Raw genomic sequence first — 22,238 nt, 5'->3', positions numbered from 1 at the left:
GCCGCGGCCCCGGCCGCCGCCCGCACCTACCCAGCAGCTTCTCGGCGGGCCGCGAGAGCTGCGCGCCGCAGCCCAGCCAGTGGCGCAGCCGCTCCACGTTGAGCCCCGCCACCTTCTCGCCGTGCGCGTTGGGCAGCGGGTCGAGGCAGCCGAGCTGCTCCAGGTACTTGCCGTCGCGGGCGCGCTTGCTGTGCGCCGCCACGATGCGGAAGAAGGGCCGGTTGGTGCAGCCGCCCAGGGCGAAGCGGATCACCACGTGGCCGCCCCGGTAGCTCCGCAGCACGCGGCTCCCTGCGGAGAGAGCGCGGGGCGTCACGGGGCGGCGGGACCGGACCGGACCGGACCGGACCGGACGGGACGGGACGGGGCGGGCGGCACTCACCCAGCTGCACCATGGCGGCGGCGGGATGACGTCAGGGGCGTGCCGGAAGAGACGGCGGCCGCCAGGCGGCGCTAGCGGAGCGGCCCTGATGGCGGGGCCGGTGGCGGGCGGGCGGTGGCGCTCCCGGCCCTCCGCTTTGGCTGGTGGCAGGCGCCCTCAGGCCGCAATCCCTGCTTTCTGCACTTGTACCCGAATTACACGCCACTGATAAGTACATGCTTAAAAAAGTGTGAAAACTTTGTTTAAAAACTTGCTTAAATTACACTTAAGTAATAAGAACCTGCTTGCAGGTATACTTCATTTCTTTAAGAAAGACTTGGGCAGCACCAAGAAGATGGGAGAGGTCTCAACCTCGAGGAATCTCCTCAGGTGGGGTCCCAGCCTGAGGCTTCCCCCCTGCACCCCGCTGCTTCTGAGGAGAAAGCAGCTCTGACGCTGCCAGACAAGGGTTCATTTAAAACCCTAACGCAATGGGGACGTGGTCAGGGTGCTGCTCTTTTGACTGCCCCCCGGTCCCTGTGCCGTGGCACCACCTCGCGTGTTCAGCACTGCTGCCCCTGGTGGGACCCTGACCCTCCTCCCGGCCGCTTGGTGACGGGCGGCAGCTGCGGGCCCCGGGGCYGGGACGAGCGGCAGCTGTGGAGGGCTGGGCGCGCGCTGCGGCCGGCCACCTGTACGTCACCTGCAGCCCTGGTCAGTTGCGAACCGCCAGTGATTTATCTAATCCTGGTAGGTGCCACCAWCCTGATTTCTTCTACTCGGACGTCAACATAACAGTCCTGAAGCCTGCATCCCGACAGGGAGATAAGGCTAGTGCACTAGCCAATGGTCCTCTGAAATGAAAGGATGACTATAAGTCAATCACCTTAGCCTATAAATACAGGGACAKCCCAAAAGCCCCTTGAGCTCTCCTGGCATGGCAGCCGGTTGCACATCAGGATCTCCCCTTGAGCAGGGACGCCTCTGAAGGTTGCTCCTCAAGGYTGAGAGATGCCTTTCCGCAACAGATTTGTGGTAAGTGAATATAGCGTGCTTTCTTTAACTYTACTTATAACTGTGTACAGAAACCCGTAGTCATAAACAATTGACCAGGTCTGGGACTAGGATTGGATCCAGCGGCACCCAGACCCCTCTCAGAGGGAGACTGGGAAAGCGAGTGGGTCCAATCTGAACCTCGTGACTCAACGGGAGGGTATCCAGGATAATTGTATATTATTTATTTATCATTATTTACTCCATGCAGTAAATAATAAGCAACCTTGCCATAGAATCAGGTAAAATCATTGTCCATATTAATCATGGAATCACAGAATGCTTAAGGTTGGAAGGGACCTCAGAGGTCATCTAGTGCAACCCCCTGCTCAYGCAGGGGGCCYGCGGGGCCAGCTCCGCAYGGAGGCCCCGGGCGGCCGCACCAAAGGCCGCAGGGACCCCGGGAAGCCCATGGAACCTCAGCTGTGACCAACGTCGGAGCGCTCCGAGCCTTGGTTTTGTCTTGGGCTCATCTCTAAAGCAAATATTTGTCTTTATTTATTTATTTATTTATTTAGGTAGGTGGGTGGAATGCCCTGAGCTTTTTGCATAAAGCCCCCAAATACAGTAATTTGGGGGACAAAAACCCCGAATACAGTAATTCTCCTCATTCGGAAGGAACAAGGCAGCTGGGCAAGTTTATGCCCTGGTCGCTTCCCATCTAATCAGTTAGAAAGAAGCTCAAGGGGCCCAAGGGTGTGAGCACGTTCAGTATTTACCTACTGAATATACGTCTCGTCACGTCCTTTTCCCCCTCGGTACTGCCAGYAACGACAGGGACCGCGCTCTGCGGCGGCCGGGGGGGCCGCTTTACCTGGCCCGTGTTTCGGGAGGCCGGGCGAGGAACGAGGGCCGCGGCGCGGAGCCCGCCGGGGGGGCGGCTGCTCGGGCTGCCGTTCCCGGCTCGGGCAGCTAGAGAGCAGTGCAGGGAGCGCGGAGCCGCCTGCGCGCGCGGAGCGGCGGCTCCGCTGCCCGCCTCGCCCATGGCGGAGACCAAGATCATCTACCACATCGACGAGGAGGAGACGCCCTACCTGGTGAAGCTGCCCGTGCCGCCCGAGAAGGTCACTCTGGCCGATTTCAAAAATGTCCTCAGCAACCGGCCCGTGCACAGCTACAAATTCTTCTTCAAGTCCATGGACCAGGATTTCGGGTGAGGCGCCGGCTCGGGGGTCCCGCGGGCCGCGCCGGCCGCTGCGGGCGCCCCGGAGGCGGCCGCGGGCCCCGCTCCGCCGCTAGGCCGCGGCCGCCGGCACCGGCGGGAGCCGCCGCTAAAATGGCGGCCCGGCCCGACCCGAGCGCCGGCGGCGGCAGGAGCCGGGCGGGCCGCGGGGCTGTGACAGCTCCTCAGCGGGGGCCCCTCGGTCGCGCCGCCGCCTCGCGGCTCGTTTTTCCCGAGCCGCCCCCATGCCGGCCTGGCGGCATGGATGGCTAAGGGAGCCGGCCGCGCTCCGCCGGCTCCCCGCGCCCCGCCGCCGCGGCCTCCAGTGGTAGCTGTCACCGCGCGGCCCGCGCCGCAGAGCCGCCCTGCCCGCGCAGCGGCTCCCCGGGGAGCCCAGGGGAGCCGGGCTCGGGGTGCGTCGGCGGATGGAGCCTTTGGGAGAAGCCAGAAGGCCTCCGAAAATCTCTTTGCTTTTCTGGGTCTGCAGTGGTGTGCCAGCGCGCAGTGGTGGAAACGATAACTTCTTTATCCGCCACCGGTAGCGTATCCCGGTATCCTGTGCACTGGGAACGCAGCGGCGAGGGTCCGTGCTGCCAAATGCCCTTTGTGATCGTTTATTCTCCATTTCTTAATGTGCCTAAGAGATCATCGGCATCGCTCTGCTTTACACAGCCCAACGTGGCGTCCGCGTCGCCAGGGTTATTTACCCTTGTAGTAAAATAAAGCCATAAAACTCCCTTTGACAGTTTGCCGGRAAGTCACTTTCAGAACGTATTTGTCCCTTTGTAGTAAATCACTTCTCTTTGTACTCRCATCTGTCATGGGCAAGACCATCTTTACATGTAAAGTGCCTTGCCAGAAAGAAAAGAGCCGGTTTGGGAAAAGTATCACAGACTTGGTGATAAAATAATGCTACGATTAAGGTATGAAAGGGATGTTTGGTGCAGTATATTCTCCTACCTGTCTTTTTACACGCTATATAGACTTTTTCTTTTTTTCTTACTTCAAGCGTGAGACCYGAAGCCTTTAATTGTTTCTTTATCCCTGGTGGAATGAGACATTGTTTTGTTGACGTGGATTTCTGAAGTGTCGAGTTGTTAGTATTGGCGTGTTATTGCAGGAACATTCGTGCATTGGCCTGTTTTAGTGGCGGTGGAAACATTTGGGGAGAAACAACTACAGGAACTACTTATTTTCAAAATAAGGTATTTGAAACTAACTATTCCTATTTTTTTYCCCTCAACCCTAAAGTGACAGGGGCATAAGCCCCATAGGAGTCTTAAAATGACAGTTCTGAGGTTTTTATGGAGCCACCTCATCAAAGGACGTTTGATTTATCGAGGAAGGTTATACAGTCAATGCCGCTATTGCAGAAAATTCAGTTCTGAAAGGACACAAACTGCTGAGGGGTTGAGGTGTAACGGGGATATATTCTGCATGTTTTGGGTTGTTCTTGGGAACAACATAGATAATGTGAATCCTGCAGTGGATTTCCTCGTCAGTCTCAAAACCAACGTGAAAAATACCTGCTCTTCTTTCCTTATCTAGAAATGATGGAAGGTGAAGAGTTGCAGGTGGATGATTAGGCTTAAGGTCTTTAAATGCTATTTCCCCTATTTTTACAGTAGCCTTAAACATGCCTGCAGCACTGCTGGTATTCAGAGCTTTGTCGGTATTAAAATATATAAAATATAAAGCTATAGAAATGGATGGTATAGGTATGTTCCTATAAAGCTATAAGAATGGATGGTATATAAATTCATGCTGAGATTATTTGATCATATAGAACCTACCTACTTTTTATGTCCATCCCTYCAGCATAACAAATTATGTAGTTTGGAAGAGGTTGCATGCTGTTAAATGCCTACATGCAAACCTATAGCTATAACATATAGGTATAACATACGTGATTCCATTTGCAGGATTAGTGCTGTATTTCATGGCCCAGCATAGGAGTAGAAATGTGAAAAGAAAATGAGCTTCGATGAGGGGCCCTATATTAGCTAAAAACGTTCCTCAAAACTATACAAATAAACAATGCCTACTTTTTACTTTTCCCCTGAGTGTTTATTCTGGCCATTTCAAAGCACAGATATTTACTATTTTGTTTTCTCCTCCCTTTATCACCTGATTACCAGCCAAGGAGCCAGGGTACCTCTTGCTGACATTAGGGAGATCCTGCTGGGTCTTCCTTCTCCTTTTTGCTCGAGCTATTTTGCATGTGTGTGGTGCTAAAAAGCTCTGTGAAATATTTTCTGGAGTTAAAATAGTAAGTTTATGTTTTAAACCCTTTGCTAAAAGCTTCCAAATGTCTAAAACCACCCAATTTACCCTTCAGTGGTGTTAGATGTGCAGACTGGGTTTTAAGCTTGGTATACCTTGACAAAATAACCTGCATGGACATAACCCAGTCCTGTCTTGTGTCCCTTTTTATTCCGACCCAAACTGAGAGGTGACCGTAACAGACCTACCTAATTTCTCCCTTATGTGTCTGAAAATGTTCTTCAAAGGTTGATTTTTTTTTTTTTTTATTTCTGTGTCTTCTGTAATCAGCACTTAGACCTAAACTACACCAACATTTTGTTTTTTAACGTAGTGTTCTGTTGTTCTATCTCCTGTTCCTCACGTTGCTGTGCACAGCTATAATTTGGCATGCTCACTGCTGCTTGGCAGGGTGGKTTGCAAATCCCAGGACGGAGTGAAAAGCAGTTCTTGTGTTAGGAAAGCAAATGTTTTCCTGCAAAAGCRGAGCCTCCTTGAGAAGCCAGTGCTGAGGAACTGCCTTTGCAGATCTACACATGTTGTTGTAATTAAGGCACAGCCTTTCCTGGATCCTGAAATAACGTAATAAATAATTCTGCTCAGCACAGTGTTTGCATTGAATTGTTTCCTACTGTGGAACGCTGGAGTTCCTTAGGACTGGAGCAGAGCTGCATTTGGGGCATTGGGCCATGCCAGGTGGTGATATGAAAATGAAACAGGTCTTGGTGTTCCTGTGCGGACTGACTAGCTCTGCTGCTTGGAAACTGCTGGGGAAGATTATTGTAGGAGTGGTGTATTTCCCTCTGCACTCCAGCTATGTTTTAATTTACTAGAGTGTCTTGTGATGCTAAGATTATACTGTCACTAAAACTGTACAAAACAGGTATAATGTCTCAATAATACCATTGATAAAGTCACTTCATCATTGATAAGGGACTTTAACTTGCTCTTTTTCTGACAATATTATTTTGATATAATTTTTTTTTCTGTGTCATTTCCTTCTTGATAGTGACTTCTGCATCAGCTCTTGATAGTGTGGACACCTCCCTTCTGAATACATAGGCCTTCCCACCRCATTTGTGTGGGTATTGTGTGTTGTTTAAGATGCAGGTGTTTAGCTGCGTTCTAACTTAGACTCGACTCCTGGCAGGGGTTTGTAGCTTCTGATTTTCTTCTAGCCAGTGGCAGATTAAGGTGGGACCTGGCAAGAGCTCGTTCCATAACGTGGTAGTATCTGGCACTTGAGGGGAGGTGCTGTTTGTGACAGATGTTTTGTAAGGGGGATCGTCAGCTGCCCTAGTGACTTRCAGCAACTGATGCTCTTCTCTCCGGGGAAGAGCTTAGAAGTCACTTATCACTGATTATACAGCCACACATCCTTGTAATCGTCTGTGTAATGCAATTTTGTTGATTCTGTGGTGATTGAAAAGTGAAAAATAAAGATATAGATAGCTGATGCTTAGGCTCTCATCATTAGAACTCTGATAGCTTCATAAACAGTGTAGGATGATAKTGATTCATGTTGAATCTACGTGACTCATCTCACATTAAGAATTCYTATTGGTCTCCTTTTAAATGTTAAATATTTCCATAGCTTTTCTATATTGTGTTATAAAACTGTTATTAGTAACTTTCAAAATASAGAGCTATATATGCTCTATATGATTTGGGCATTCCCATCAGATACCTGTTTTAAGTTTGCTATAAAATAGCCTCCGTTTTACTGTTTTGTCTCTAGTTATAGTCTCTATAGTTATTTTGTCTCTATAGCATCTAGTATGGGATGCTATAGGGCATAATTACAATTTGATAGGTTCAGAGGGAGAATTGTCCCACCTCAAATACGTGGACTGGCCATGTCCTCTATACAAAAGCTCATGCTGATAAATATGTTCCATACAGTGTTGCTCTGATTTCCTTTGTGCTGTTTAATCAAGATGAGTGCAGGGCAGGAGCTACTGATAATGTCTTTCAGTACTGGAAAATAAAAGAACAGGCCTGTCTTGGGCTCTGTAATCTTCATCCATCAAATACCAGGGTATGTCTCTTCTGCTCTCCTTCTGGATGAGGTTCAAGTCCTCATTCTTTCCATTGTGTGAACTAATACTCTTTTGATTATACTTCTTTAGGGAGTATTTGAGGAGTGGCTTTTTTGGCATTCTTTTGGTATCAGTAACAAAACTTCCTATTAAGCTGTAGGTTTAGGAGCAGCTGTTTCTTGCACAGAAATTGCTTGTCTTGATACCTGGTGTGTTGAAGACGAGCAGRCAGCTGTGATTTAAAGCTTGGGGTTATGAGCTGAACAGGCCTGTTTTTAAGTGGAAGAACAATATGAGAAGCACTAATTTGGGCYGAGCTCTGGGCTTGGGAAGTTGTTCCTGTCCTCAGCCAGGGACAAGGCAGCAGCAAGTGGTTTGCAGGTGGGTCCTACCTTTTAGGTGGGCTCCGTTTGCTAGGCAGCAATTAGGACATAGACTCTTTTGATGGTGGGGAGAGGAAGGAGAGGTAGGGATTGCACCAAAGATTTTAATAAGGTATTTTTGCTGGTATTTTTAAGGAGACCTCCCAAGACTACAGGCAGCATGAAAGGAAGTGTGCCTCCATAGTTATTTGAAAGCTGAACAAGCAGGTGAAAGAGGCTGATATCGTAGGTCAGTTACAGGTAGGAGTTTGTTTATTTTTTTATGTTGAAACAGAATAAAATGAAGTGGTTCACGTTTGCATCAGAAAAAAATGGAGCTGGTGGAACAATGTGCAGAGAGGGCGTGCAATAATAAATGCTCCTTGCCACTGTGGGAGAAGGGTGGATACCCTCAGAGTAAGTCTGTGTGGGTCAGACGTAGGCAGAGGACATGCTGAGGACCTGCTCTGATCAAAACTTTGCCAGAGTTTTATCTTTTTAAGTGGAAAGTGGAAATACTACACGGTGTCTCCAAGACTGAAATGTAGGTTGGATGTGTCTAGGGAGCAGTCAGAATTCAAGATGACAGCCAGGTTAGGGCCTTGAGTGACAAGCAGGGAGATGAAATGCCGAGGAACTTGCAAAGTTGACGTGTATGTAAGGTTACCTCTACAGAGCAGTGAGGTTGCATCTACCTCTCCCTATTTGTTTTCTCATGTACACCTCTGACTCCTACCTGTCTAGTCTCATTTACTCTCAATGTTTTTGAACGAAGAACATATTTTCCAGAACAGGATTGAGYAAATAATTTGTTTCCCGGAATGGAACTAACTGAACTAGGTTTCCTGAAGATCTGCGTCTTTTCTGTGTTAACTTGCCTTATTTTCTGCCTCATTTCTTACTTTGGCCTCCTTTGTCAATTAGCGGGTACCCTGTTTGCTTAGACGTAGGGATAAGAAGAATCAGGGCCTCAACTGGTAATGTACTCACATAATTTRCTATATATGTCTATATGTGCCTGCAGCATGCTAACTGAATACCTTTCTGATGGCACAGGGGTTTGAAAAGATGAAGTAACAAACGGGTTCCTTGTAAAGCTTTTTCCCCTGCCCTTTTTTTGTCCATACTTGTCGGTGTGTAAGCTAGGAAGGATGGTTGCATAATAGTCAAAGTTGTCTTAAGGTCACCCAGGCAACTTCCATGGCTCACCTAGAACCTGAACGCAAGGCCTGTGCAAGGCTGGGTCCTGCTATCTGTGGCTAGGTTTTATGGCCCTCTTCTTTTGCCAGCTTTGCTTTGCCCTGGGAGGACATAGCAGGTTACATAGCAGCCCTGAAGTGTTCTTTCTGGCTGATCCACAGCCCAGTGAAGTCCATTTCTCCTCATTTCACTGAAAAATTTAAAGCATAGTATTGAAATAATACTGAAAACAGCAAGGGTAGGGCCTAGGCCYGAATATCTGGATCAATAGCAAACCCACACAGGGCTTTGGGAGGGAGGACATTCCTAGGACAGGAGGGGAGATTCCTTATTGCCCATGGAAGGCTGAAGCACGTTCCTAAGAGGACAACTGTTGGTTATGTAGTAAGAGCACTGACGAGAGCAAAGAATCTGCATTCAGCCACAGACAGACTTGGACACGCTGCAGTGTAGTGCAGAACTGAGGCCTGGTTTAGCCACTTGCCTGGGAAGAACAGCCTTTCTCTCCCCCAACATTCTTCCTGTTTGYTGAAATCTCTAAAGATTTTTTTTGAGTCAGTGTCTTGGTGCTGCTCGTGTTTGTACAGCACCTAACACTGCCGCGCTTTGCTTTTTGCTGACATCAGAAGGCACTATTGTAGTACAAATAATAAAAAATATGTGTAAGAACACCAGGCTCCCAGTCCCCAAACTCCTGTTTCTGTAACCACACTAGGTCAGCTTACGCACATTTTGCCAAGCTGGTTCTGACAGCTCTGTGCAGTACAATTCACTGCTTATTTTAAAGACTCACCTTTAATTTAATCTAAATACTTAAAACAACCCCTTTTTCTGCTGGAACCTGAGGACTGCCCTGCTCTGAGGGTGGAGTATGTTAGATTTATTAAAAGCTAATGCTCTGAAAACATGCTGAAGGGATACATCAGGTTTGGTCTGCTTCCTGTAGCTAGTGATTTGCAGTGAGACAAGTTAGAAAAACAAGTTTACTACTGTTTGTTTAATGAACACCTTCCCATGGTGTATGCAGTTTTCTTTCCAGTGCTCAGGTAGCCTTGTTTTGGCTTAAACATACACACACACACAGGCTGTACAGTTGTTAAAAACATGAGCTATCTCTGCAGGATTGAAGTTTAGCCACATRTCTGTGTTTTATCTGGGATTTATGAAATTTTTGCAAGTTTATCACCCTTCTAATCCGCTGCAGGAGAGTGAGCAGGCAAGAGCAGATGAAGCAGGAGGCATCCACATCGAACACTTTGAAAGCAGCCATAAAGAGCAAAGGAATTGATTAAATTTTGAATTAAGTCATTCATTTACATGCAGTATTAAAATCTCTAAAGGTTGCTGTGCYGTTTTTGAGAAGAGCACAGCAGGGTGCTTTCACGTGGATCCTGCCYGACTTCCAGCATGGTCTGCCATTTCTGAAAACGCTTTTGTTCACGCTCACCTTGGAGATCCCGCTTTAAATGCCSCGACTTGTACAGCTTGGTTGTTATCATTGATTGATACCTCAGAGAATCAGAACCTCAGGGCGGAGAGTTATTAGGTGGGGCTATGGCTTGGGCATAGAGTTCTCTGCATCTTCCTGTAATCTTCAGCTCTGTTCCAGTGTGAGAGCCACAAAGAGATTTTAAGTGCCTGTCCTACGTGGTGTTTGGCTGTGCTTTTTCCTTCTGACTGCTGCTCGCCCTTTAGCAAAGGACATTTGGATCAGCTGACACTAGAATGCCATTTTGTAAGTTAATTAAGCATTGACTCAAGGATTAACAAGCACGTTGGAAAAGAAGAGAGAGGATGTCCCTGGTGATAATGCTGAAATGCTGCTTTGGAGGCCTCATTTTTGGAGGAGATTACTGAAGTCTTGTTCTCCAGTTCCTGCTCTAGAGATTAGTAATATTGAGACAAGGTGCTGAACAAATACCGAGGAATTCACAGTGCTCAAGGAAGGATGACCTGAGGATTTGCCCTGTAGTTCTCTCTTTTTGGTATATCTCCATGATAAACCGAAATAGATRATCAGACATTAACTGAAGGAATTAATAATCATGCAGAGTTATTTGTATGGCCTTCGTAAGATAAAAGACTTTGAAAATCATTTGGGAGGACACTCAGTGTGCAAAACGCTAACATTAASACAAGGAAACAAATCAGGAAAAATGAGGCTATATTCCTCTTAAAAATCTTATTACTGTATTACCGGATTTGAGATGTTAATGTTTTCAGAAATTCTCAGTCAAGGAGAGAAGTTTTAATCCATCTTTGTGTGTGGAAGGTGCACGCACCCCAGGACGAGCTGCAGCTCTGCAAGAATGGGGAGACACAATTTTTGTCGCTTTCCACTACTGCCTTGCTGTGTCTCCTGGGATACATCCTTTAACCTGAGCTATTTAACGAGGTTAATATATTTTTGCACTTACAGATGGAAATCTGTAACCCAAGAGGTGAAGACAATACAGCTGTCACCTCATCTCATTGTCTGTAGCAAAGAGTTGCTCTCTTTCATATCCCGAGGGCAGACTAGCTGTTTTTTTAGCAACCATTTGGTCCTTTTAAATGTTTTTCAATTAGGAGGTATTGGTAATTTATTTTAAAGTACAAAAGACCATTTGACTCTTGGAATCCCTGCTGCTCTTTGCAGGAGAGGATCATAAATGGATGATACTGTAATTTCTTGCTTATAATGAAGCTTTGCAGCTGTCTTTTTAAAAGTGCACGGCATAAATATATTTTGATTCTGTGGGTCCCTTGACTATTTACTGTTAATTTCTGTAGTAATTATGCAGATAGTTAGGAAAGAAAGAGAGGAAGAAAACATGCTGTTGCTGAGCAATATGAGCAGTATGAGCAATGGAGCGAGATTCTCTGCGGGTCATTCAGAGGCTCAGGGTTTTCCTAGTAGAAAGTTCCCATTTCTCCTCCTGATGGCTTTGAAACTGCAGCCATGTGAGCATAGTAGTTGGAGCAAGCCTCCTTGCTGAGGGATTGTGTGGATATAATGACCAGATTCAGTTACGCAATGTAACATTGGCAGATCTCTGAATCTTCTGCTGTTCTAAATCGGCGTCCTAGCCCTCTGTATGTCAGTTATGTGATGCTGGCATCTTTGAGCCTCAGACTTCCATGTAGGTGCCAGGGTTGCAYGTCTAGGGGCTGCCATCTGCTCTGTATAAATAGAACAAGGCAATTGCAGCACAGCAGATGGAATTCTGCACTCGCAAAGCCCCGGTGATCAGCAAAGTGCAGATGTTCAGCTCATTCCCCCTGTGGCCGGCAGAGCGGTGGGAGCTCCTGGATGAGGGCACTGCGTGTCACTTGATGAAGGCTCCTGCTCGTACCCGTGGCACTTGCTGAGCTCCCTTAGGTCTGTAGCAGTGTCCTCGTGCTGYGGCACTAGAGGCACTTAGGACTAGTGGGTGCAAGAGAGCATCTCTGCAACCTTGCCTGGTCGAGACTGAGGGGCTCGAGTTTGTTTAGCCCAGGATGTCTTTCTGTGCTTGCTTCTCTGGGTAATAATCCCAGCATTTCTAATCAAAGATGAATTTATTTTCTTTCTTTATATACTCTTTAGGATTAAGAAGGAGATGGAAGACTCGGAAGGCCCTTGTATCAGACTCATCAAACCACAGTGATCCTAACCTTAGAATAATTCAACCTGAGCTGAAATAGGACCGCAGTGGGAAAGGAGCCTTTGCCCCCTGCCTGCCTGTTCTAACAGCTCTATCCAGCCGTTGGTTTGTTGGACGGTTGGGAATCTCCCTTCACAAGCAGCTTTGAGTCTTTGCAGTGCAGCCCCAGAGCTTTTCTACAACAGCAATTTATCAGTCTCTTCTTATGCAACTGCTCCCGTTACTTAAGAAAGAATCAAATCAATTTTGTAGTGCCTTCCTAAGGTGTAACAGGAACTCTTAGCTTTGGAAATTGTCTCAAGACAAGTGTGTTATTCTTTAAAAAAATGTAYGTTGAAGCTTGCAGTCTTTGAATGACTTCTCTCCTTCCCGCTTTTGTGGAATGGGAAGAATAGAGTGACTGTATGGACTAGGGAACAGGAATTCAAAGTTTGAATTCTCCTTTTTTTTCCTTTTTTGTTTTTTCTTTTTAATCTCCTTTTGTGCCTTATTTGACCTTGAGCGAGTGATCTAGTGCCTGATAGAACAACCAGTTAAACTGGTGCCTTGCTTAGTTTACGTGCAGGAGTTGTCCCTTTGGAGGAGACTCTGAACACATTAAAATTAAGTGCCTAGGTAACTTGTTAAAATGAGCTTCTGTGTTTTGGGGTTTCAGTTCACCATTTGTAAAAACTTTTCAACTCGACTAAATTCTGGGTTCCTGCAATCTAATGTAAACATTGWCAAGCTTCTTATTTTACTCTACACAAAAATTTTCACTGGCTTTAGTGGGAATTAGAAGCTAGTTCTGATATGGCCAATATTTTTGTAGGCCCATCTGAAGTGGAGCAATGAAATAGTTAATGTTGCAATATCTGCTGGAGTAGTTAATGTTGAAATACCTGCCTCATCTGTCTTTCACATTGTCCCAGCAGGGGTTGCGTTACGTGGTTGGCATCAGTGCTGTTCCAGCTCCTGCTTCTTGCACATCCTGCTTTTTTTTTTTTTTTTTTTTTTTTAATCCCCCACCTCTCCCCCTGCCTCTTAATGCATCTCTTAGTGTAATCAATAAGTGAATCTGTCATCTGCTTATTTTTGCCTTTATTTTTCTCACCCCCTCCCTCCCCACACCCAGGACAAATTAGCAGCAAGCCAGTGAACTGAAGCTGCTGCTCCTCTGAATTAGCCTGTGCCGCAGGGCAGCTTTGCATTTTTAGTGCCAAACTGACCTGAGTTTGTGGGACTTGGAGCAGCCAGTGCATCAAGAATTGGGATTTCCAGCGATGACCCGTGTTTGGTTGCAAGCCCTGCCACACCGTTCTCCACCACGGCTTTGGAAAGGGTGCAGCAAGTCCTTCCTGGGGGGCTTTAGGTGATGCTCTTCCCTGCAGAAGGTTTATCCCTTTCTGTGTGGTGGCAGGGTAAGGAGAGCCTGCATTCAGTTTTGGAGGGCTTTAAATGCTGCTTAAAAAAGTAAAAAAACAAAAAGTAACTCATTGTCCCCCTCTTCCCACACTGGTATGCAGAGCAGTGTTATCTAGTCAATTAAGAGAGAGATCCTGTTGAGTTCTGTATTTAAACCTGCAGGTATTTATTTAGAAGTCAAATTTATCTGGATCTGGACAGATCTGGAATGAAAAGTTTGCATTTTCCTTGGTCTGTCCCTTTTGCATATAGAAGGGGGTTGTATTTTCCTTGTTCTGTGCCTTTTGCATATGGAAAGGGATTGTGTTTTCCTGGTTCTGTGCTGTTTGCATGTTGAAATAGGTGCAGGTCTTTCTCTGTGATGCGTAAAATCCAACCAGCTTTTATCTGAACTGCTTCTCTGAGCAGCCTCCTAACCTGCCGAGGTGACTCTCAAGGAGTGGGAGGTGAGGAACCCAACAGGCAGAGCTGGGCAGGCAGAAAGCAGCACCTAGTATGTTAATAGGTGCCCGTCCTGGGACACGCTGCCTTCGTGCCCTACCAGCTGCTAGATGGTAGTTATAGAGGATCTTAAAATGAAATTGTAGATTTTTTTTTTTTTTCAAATGTGCAGCAGTCTAACCTGAAATAGAGCAGAACGCTGAGGTTCCCCTTTTGCCAAGGGGAACTTGTCTCCCTGTTCTGCTTTCTCCACTGCCATGTGCTTGTGGTGCTGAAAACAAGTCATTTTGGGTTCATCTCGGCAAAAACCTGTTAAAATGATGCCCATCTTCTATGGGCTTGAGTCCAAAGTCTACCCATTTCCTAACGTGTCTCCAACTTTGGACTTTGTGACAGGTATCATCCAGTACTTAAACAAACTTTTARGCCCAATTATTCGTTGAAGGCGAAGAGTGGGTGGGATTTAGAGCCAGCTCTGAACTGAAGAGCTCTCACACCTTTTTTTCCTACCTTTGAAGGGTAGAAACTGCCCAGGCCGTGAGCTGCGCTGCTGAAACCTCTGTGAGAGATGCTCCCATGTTATCCACATCTCCGTGGCCGTGGAGCCTGGGTGAAGGTGATGGGAGYTGTGCGTTAAATCGCTCTGCGTGGAAGGTGCAAGAGGCTTCCCGCGCGTGCGCCACGCCGGCAGCTGAAGCCTTCAGCCCTGATTAAAGGAAACTAAGTAATTCTCACCACATCAGTGACCAGAATGATGCCGTTTAATTAAAATATGTCTAGACAAATAACCTAGGGAGAGCGAGATACCATCTCTAATAAGCACTTGAGGTTTCTGCGTAGGGACCATACTAAATAAACTCATGAATAGCTTCATTTCTTTCCCAAGTGTCTTGAGTCTGGGAGCAGAGCAGCCACTTCTGGTGCGTGTTTCCCATGTAAGTTGTTTGGCGTTTCTGTCTTTGTTAGCAATTATTTTTACCTGGCTGTAAGTAACATTTTCTGTGGTGTATTGATGAGCACTTGTGGCTACTGTTTTATTTTCCAACTTAGCTTTAGAATTCTAATGGGATATTTTAAAGGGAGCATAAAGGAAACRTTTCTGAGGTGAATAAGAATCAAGTCTTATCTTGATTGCTTTCAGGTACGTTTAGCCCTTCTTGTTCTGTGGTGCTTGGAGCTGACACTGTATCTGTCACGGTTGTGTGACACCTTTCATTGAGAGTGAAGTAACTGCTTGTAATAGAGGTTTAGAGTTGCTGCCACATCCAGGAGTCGCACAAAGTGCTAGAAACACAATCTCTTAACTTGTATTTTGTTAGACTTTTTAAAGACTTTATGTTGAAGTTTTTTTTTCTTGCTTTCTCTTTTAAAGGGCTGAAAGAAAAGAGGTAGGTTGGGTTTTCAAGCAGTTCTCCTTGTTCTGCCTTGCTTTCCGAGAGTGGTTTCACTCCTTGTAGTGGTCTGCTTTAGATAGGGGCTTCATTCCACATAGGAAGTTGTCCTGGGGTAGTGCCATGGACTTAGTCTTTTACCTCAGTCCTGGACTTTATTGCACTAGAAATGATCCTTGAGTCAGTAGGTGTTTGAAAGAGATAAATATGCAAAAGAGAGAAGCACTTGGGAGTGAGGGCAGGAAAACATGCAAATAATGTTCTGTACTTGTGCCTGACAGGTGTGATGCTGAGTGTTGATGTCAGCTCCGTTGCTGGGGAGCTGTCACTCTTTGCTAAGAAATAAACCCCTAAAACCTCCCATTTCCCCCACCTAAAGCCAAAAAAGCTAGGCCAAAAAGCCTTGATTTTAAGACTCAGATGCCCTGTTGGAGGAGGAGAAGCAGGGTGCTGGGAAGGCGCCAAGAAGCGCAAACGTATGAGGGAAGCAGGTGAGGGAGCGGAGGGCGCGCGAGCGGAGCGGCGGGCTGGAAGGTGCCCGGCTGCTCCGCGCGGCGCCGGGGGAGCCGCACACAATGGCAGGAAGCGCCAGCAAGGAGGGGCTCTAAGCAGCAGGGATTGTTTCATTTAGCCGTTGTTGGCCTTAGAGGAGAGCGGAGAAGGAAAGCAGAGGATGTGAGCGGCCGAGAGCCGTTCCCTCCGCCCCGCACCCTCTTGCACATGCCCTTTCCCAAGCGAGATGGGGKGCGTGCGGGAAGGGGGAGTGGGGAGTTGGCTGACACCGTGCAGKGGATTTGGGGGAGATTCAAGAGCGTGGGGGCTTTGTCATGAGCTGTAACAGGTCTGCTGTGTAGCCTTGGCTGAGTCGGTCCCCTGCTATTCCTCCTTTTGCCTTTCTGTTGACCTGAGAGGTGGATTTGAAGGTTGAACTAAAGAATATATTGCCTTGCACATCAGGATTTTTCTGGAGTACGGTGGAGTGGAGAATGTTAATGATGCTCTGAAGCAAAACCACTAGGTAACTTGTTGGTGCGCTGACACTGCTGTTCCCTGGGTGGAAGTTTGGTAAATACTTTGTGGATAGATAGCAGGAAGGCCGAGCACTGCACGGTCCCTCGCCCTGGCCGAGTGACTGGAAATAGGCACGAAGCTAGGAGAATAGRTGGAAGTGTGGAAATGCAGGGGTTTGTGCTGCTATTTATTCTCCTTTTATCAAAAGTGAGATGGAGAGAAGGTTCTTATCCCTTTGCTTTTTTGTCCTTTCACCTCCCACCTATCTGGTTTGATCTTTTACTGTGATCCCATCTCAGGTGCAGGCAGGTTCCTGTGGCTGTTGTGGTTTATTTTACACAGCAACATAGCAAACTTGCTGGTATTGACAGCTTAGCCAAAGATGGTGGGTTTTTTTCTGGTCCATTTAAGAAAATCCCCGTCCCTCCTGATAGGATGTTATTTCAAGTGCTTGATTTTCTTCCTGTTATTATTATTTTGCAGGGTGGTAAAGGAAGAAATCTCAGATGACAATGCAAAGCTACCGTGCTTCAATGGAAGAGTGGTGTCCTGGGTATGTTGGTTCACGCTTCTATATATGTATATATTGATTTATTGATGACCTGGCAAAGTAGTTGGTATGTGGATTCTCATTGTCAGAAGTGCTTTGAAATGTTCSATCCCATTTTACAAGGAAGCAAAAACATAGTTTTTCATTCTGTCTGTAACATCTTATTATTTCTTAACACACAAATGTTTACCCACTTGCCTTTTGTTGAAAATGGTACTAGGCAGGTCCTTAATCCTTGTTAAAAATAGGCTCAGCGACAGCAGGTGAAGGTAGCAGCCAGCTCGCCAGCAGTAGGAGGTGGAATCACACGCTCAGCAGCCAGTGCCAGGGTGCATTAAAACCCTGTTTATTTCAGCTGAACAAGTGTTGGTGAGCACAGATCGTGCAGGTAATGGGAATGTATATGCTCTGCAAAAGACACACTCCCTATTTGCTTCCTTTCCATCCATAAGCTTCTTTTTACMTCTTTATGTACATGCCAAGCATGTGGACTCAGTTTATAGCACAGCTGCTGCATAGCTGTATTATAGCACAGATGATTTAGAGCACTTTTTTACAGATGCTACAGACAAAAGCTCCTGTTCATCCTTCCGAGCAATCAGCTGGGACATCTGTGCCTGACCTACATTACCAATTGCAAATCACTTTTTTTTTTTTTTTTTGCATTAACACCCATAAAATTGTCATGCTTATCTGCTTTTCCTTGCTACTAATTATTGTTGGAGTTTTATGTAAATCTTACTGTAAATTAATTGTTCACAGTTGGGAATCCCCTCATATCCTATTCACTGGAACTAAACAGATAATTGCATCCATACACTGCAGGGCTACCAAAGTTGCTCTTTACATTTTTAGGAAAAAAACAACTATTGTTTTTGGCAGGGTYGTATTCTTGTTTGGCTCCCCACGTTGATGGGGTTGAGCTGCCTTTGTCTCCCTTGCTGCTGTACAATATCCCTCAGCTGGTAGCAGCCAGCTTGGATTCTTTCCGCAAACCCTCGGGGATAATTGTCCTTCTCCCCATAAATTGCTGCAGTGTGGGGTGTGGGTTCCCCGTGCAAGCGCTGTGCTGCAAATGGGAGCATTAAGGACACACCACAGAGCTGAGCTCCCCTCTCCACTGCTGCAGCGACTACTTTGATGTTTGCAAGGTGACTGATGCTGGGAAAGTTGAGAGTTTTGTCTTTGTTAGGAATAGCYGAGTCTTTGGATTTGCCATAGGCAGGAACTTTGATCTCAGTGGCTCATGCAGGACCTGTTTCCCTCAGAGAAAGGGTTTACGGGAGGCTCTGCAGGGACCCAGTGCCCTGGGAACCCAGTGCAGTTAGGTTAAGGCTGAATTGGGATCSTGTTCTTCATTAGCAGTTTGGACTTCTTGCCATCCCCGCTGTGCCCTGCTTGCCTTCCTCATCTGCCTCTGACATTTTCTGCTTTGGTTTTSTTTATTTTCTTTAAAGACTAAATAATTGGAGAACAGAGGGCTTCTGCTTATGAGATTTGTAGAGCATCTGTGGGGTGCAGYCTGATTTACCTTTAGGATTTTCAGCAACGTAGACACTGATGTTAATTATTTAGCAAATACTTCATTTAGTCCTTATTGTTGTAACTGCACTTACATAAACACACTCCATTTCCTGCGTATCTTACATAGGACGAGAGTGAAAGTGGGGATGACAAACTGACATACACATTGATATGAAATAAAATCTCTATATATGAGATAAATATGAAGCAAACCTTACTGTAATGTGTTTTATTTTTGCGATCTGTCACCCCACCAGCCCCCAGTTCCTCCTTCCCCCAAACTGTAAGTACCAGGCAAATGCTCTGGGTTCAGATCTTGTTGGCTCCTGCATTTGATTATCTGGTCTCAGAGAAAGGAGGGCAGTAATTACTGTGATTTATGTGTTGTCACTGTCCCACGCCATCCTGTTGAGGTTTGTTTTTAGAACCATCTCAACGTGGTTTGTTCTGGAGCAGGGTCTCTGCGTGAATGTCTGTGCCAACACAGTGGCTCATATCTGAGGCTGATAACAATCCCTGACCTGATAAAGCTGCTAGGATTATTGCACTAGCCAAGGAACAAGCCCATTGTTTATCCAGATTTTCCCTTTTCATTAGCACCATATTTTAATTTTGCTGCAGGCAGCAGTAGACACTGGGTGCCAACTTCCTCTCATTGCTTTAGCTTTGGCCATTAAATCACAAAACTCCATACAAATGTCCTGGCTCAAGTTACTGGGTATTAGGATGGGCTGTTTTCAGCTGCCTTTTTTTTTTTGCTCTGGACATTATGTTCTCCTTCGYTTTTCTTTCACGTTCACTTAAATGATCCTATAACTGGCCTGTGCTCCAGGGCAGCCGATGAACACATTTTTTTGACGTGTAACGTCAAAACGTGATGTATGACATAAAAGGACTTCGGGGCATCTTCTCCTGATGTATTTTACATTGCACTCCTGCCCAGTGTGGTGGTTGGTTCTGAGAAGATGAAAACTCTGTGGTGCTCACAACAACTCTATGGGTATCCGAGCTATTTTCAGGGTGAGATTGAATGTGATGGGCTTTTTTGAAGGATTAACAGGAATCCTCCATGGAGCCACCAAGCCCTTCTTCTCCCTCCAGCTCCTTGAGGTGTTCGCAGGGCGTGCAGAAAAGCAGGGCCTCTGTGGAGGTGCAGAAACCTGCACCAATGTGTGTCAATTCTCTGTCCTTTCTGTTGACAGCTGGTCCTGGCTGAAGGCTCTCACTCTGACACGGGTTCCCARTGCACCGAGAGCCACACGGACCTCCCGCCTCCCATCGAGAGGACGGGYGGCATTGGAGACTCCCGGCCGCCCTCATTCCAGTAAGAGAAAATTCTCTTTTTTTTTTTTTCCCTTCCCTTTAAACCAAAATCTGCATTTCTGCTCCGCTTCTTTCCCCATATTTCTCTCTACTGCTGCAAACTAGCTATTTATTGTTATCATTGCAAAATAGCTTTCAGTGTACAGTGGCTAATCCTGCCCTGGGTGCCGAGGTGTAAGCAGCGTAGCTTGCCGAGCTAAACGAGCTTCCAGTGGCTCTTGCATAGTCTAATTTGCAGAGTTTCTTCTGCTTGTCCCATGTGGGAATGCCTGTGGCCTGGAAGAGCCCTCCATGCTCTGGGTGAGTCTCTTTACAGATAAATGCCTTTTGGAGGGGACAGGACGTGCTGGAAGATGCTCGGGTGTCTGACACCACGTTTCTCGCCAGGCTTTTGCTGCCCTCGTGCGACGGAGCCTCGCTCTGCGTTGGCTGCGGAGGGCCTGGATGAGGGCGCTTGCGGGGCCCGAGTGTCCTGGCTCCAGGTTGTGGCTTGGGAAAGGCACGTGCTGATTCTGCAGCASCATCTCCGGCAGTGCCTCTGCTTCCCGTCCCCTTGGGTTGTGTTTTCTCAGCCATCATTAGGGCAACCCCCTGACTTTCCCAGCCCTAACCTCAGTGACACTGCAATCCCATGTACCCCGTCCTCCCCTCCCAAAGTGAGTTACCTTCTTTATTCCTAGACCCCTGAGGTTTTGCTTTTATTAATGCCACAAAAATCACCACAGACCTGTCCTCTCCCATCTTCTTTCTTCAGTAATGGTTGTGTTAAGATAATTGGGGTCTTATTTGTATGAAAAGCCCCAGCTGAGCTAGAATGTTGTGTGATTGCTSATACAGAAATGCAGAAATGTTGCTGGCCTGCAAAGACCCAAGAAGTGGATGGAGTGGACAGAGCAGTAGGCAGTGTCAGCTATAGGAATGAGGTACATGTCAGAGGAAAGCCTTGGTTCCACATAGCAGTTTGACAGTGTTTCACTGTTGAGTAAATCCAAAGGAAGAGTACTTTGGGAAAGCTGATGAGGCGTCTGATGCTCATCTTGGACCTCCTGCACCAGCACTTTGGTTTGCTGGCAAGCTGGGCGTTGAGAAAATCCATGCTGAGAAAACGGAGAGATTCCTTCTGAACCCTTTTGTCTGCTTCTTTAGCCTGGTGAACTGCTCAGCGGTGGATGGCAGCAGTGAAGTCGCTAGATGGTGCTGCTGAGATGTCTTGGTGTCTTCCAGGCCTGGGTGCATCGCTAAGGGCTCCCACCTTTGTGTTCAGCAAAGCTAGGAAAGGGTCACCCTGTGCATCTGAGCAGGACTGAAAAGAGAAAGGCAGACGTGCTTGGGACAGCACTTAGAAATATGCTTTCATTTGGAGAACGTCATCGGGACTTGGTGTGTGTTCAAATGTTTGCTCAAACAGGGACCTCTATTTCCTACTTTATATGGAGACCTACCAGGACATTTCATTTGTCCAAGTTGTCATTGTCCAATGACACTTTTGATGGTTTTTTTTGATGATTTTTTTTCTGATGGGTGGAATTTGAGGGACAGAGGGGAAGAGTATGAGCAGTAAGTGTGAGTACCACATCCCTGCTGGGAGGCATCTTTCACAGCAGAGCATCAGCCTATGCCAGACCATGCTCAGATGCATTTTCAGGATCTGGAGGCCACTTTCAACAGAGTCCATTGTTTTTCCACCTCCTTGAGAGGCTTTTCTCACTCCCGTGCTGCACGGATGTAGCTGTGTGGCTTTCGAGCCCTCCAGAGCATGGGAGGAAGTTCTGGGATCTTTTTTTATGTCCTGCAGACATGCCCTTAATTATTCAGAGCCTTGCTGTGACTTACCAGAGCTCAGCCTTCAAGGTCCCCACTTAATATTGAAGGTGGCTGCAGTTGTGTCTCTGCGCTCGCTGCCAGGGTGCCGTGTGTCTGTGGGCRGGGAAACCAGCGTGTGGGTGAACAAGCACCCAGGCAACTGAGCCCAAAACGCCAGCTTTAGTAGACAAGACTCTGTCTTAGGCAAACACCTTTCGAATATTGTAGAAGAGGCAATTGCAGAAGCTGACTTTTTGTTGCAATATCAATGCACCAGAGATCTGTTTTAAAAAAAAATTTTCTTTGCCCATGAGTAGTTTTTCTCCATGAAAACTTCATGCAAATGTCTCACGGTAGCGTTTTTGGTGTAATGATGCTACTTCTGCAAATGCAACTGTGTGTGTGTGTGGTTTTTTTTTTCTTTTTTTTTTTTTTTTTTTAGCAAAAATGACTCCACAGTTTCTTCCTGTTTTTTCCTCTTACAGCCCAAATGCTGCCAGCAGTAGAGATGGCTTGGACAACGAGACGGGAACCGAGTCCGTTGTTAGTCACCGGCGAGAGAGACATCGGCGCAGGGCCAGAGAAGGGCATGAAGATGGTGAGTTCCTTCCCCTTCTTCATTCACAATAAAAAAACAATCTTTCTTTTCATCTTTCAGACCCAGAGCTACTTTTGCAGGAATACTACTGAAGAGAAGTGTGCCTGGGTTCCTGTGCGTTTCAGACA

General features: G+C 46.7%; 2 protein-coding genes and 1 long non-coding RNA gene across 6 annotated transcripts in view; 1 reads left to right on the top strand and 2 right to left on the bottom strand.

The window, feature by feature from the left end:
- The window catches only part of MRPS16 (mitochondrial ribosomal protein S16), a 1,433-nt gene extending 990 nt beyond the window's left edge, over positions 1–443 (bottom strand). Inside the window, exons 1-2 of the mRNA XM_026051084.1 lie at positions 383–443; positions 31–291 (exon numbers count right to left, since the gene is read on the bottom strand). Coding sequence (XP_025906869.1) covers positions 31–291; positions 383–395 — 274 coding nt within the window. The 5' untranslated portion in view covers positions 396–443. The remainder of the gene's footprint in view (positions 1–30; positions 292–382) is intronic.
- An 83-nt stretch (positions 444–526) lies between these two features.
- On the bottom strand, positions 527–1,199 carry LOC112957348. Of its 2 annotated transcripts, none has more exons than XR_003251209.1 (2): positions 1,065–1,199; positions 527–600 (listed from the first exon to the last, which is right to left on the bottom strand). It is a non-coding gene; the product is annotated as an uncharacterized LOC112957348 (long non-coding RNA). The 2 variants fall into 2 exon arrangements; XR_003251210.1 differs by having other exon boundaries at positions 527–559.
- A 1,198-nt stretch (positions 1,200–2,397) lies between these two features.
- Positions 2,398–22,238, top strand: part of DVL1 (dishevelled segment polarity protein 1) — a 35,973-nt gene continuing 16,132 nt past the window's right edge. For all 3 annotated transcript variants that reach the window (XM_026050950.1, XM_026050951.1, XM_026050949.1), the window contains exons 1-4: positions 2,398–2,567; positions 16,796–16,865; positions 19,589–19,710; positions 21,998–22,110. In XM_026050950.1, the coding sequence (XP_025906735.1) occupies positions 2,398–2,567; positions 16,796–16,865; positions 19,589–19,710; positions 21,998–22,110 (475 nt within the window). The remainder of the gene's footprint in view (positions 2,568–16,795; positions 16,866–19,588; positions 19,711–21,997; positions 22,111–22,238) is intronic.

The sequence above is a fragment of the Nothoprocta perdicaria genome, unplaced genomic scaffold, assembly GCF_003342845.1.
Source record: "Nothoprocta perdicaria isolate Ctin4 unplaced genomic scaffold, notPer1 scaffold_72, whole genome shotgun sequence".
Taxonomy (NCBI): domain Eukaryota; kingdom Metazoa; phylum Chordata; class Aves; order Tinamiformes; family Tinamidae; genus Nothoprocta; species Nothoprocta perdicaria.
Note: the sequence above shows the minus strand (reverse complement) of the source record. Positions and strands in the feature narration are given on the sequence as shown.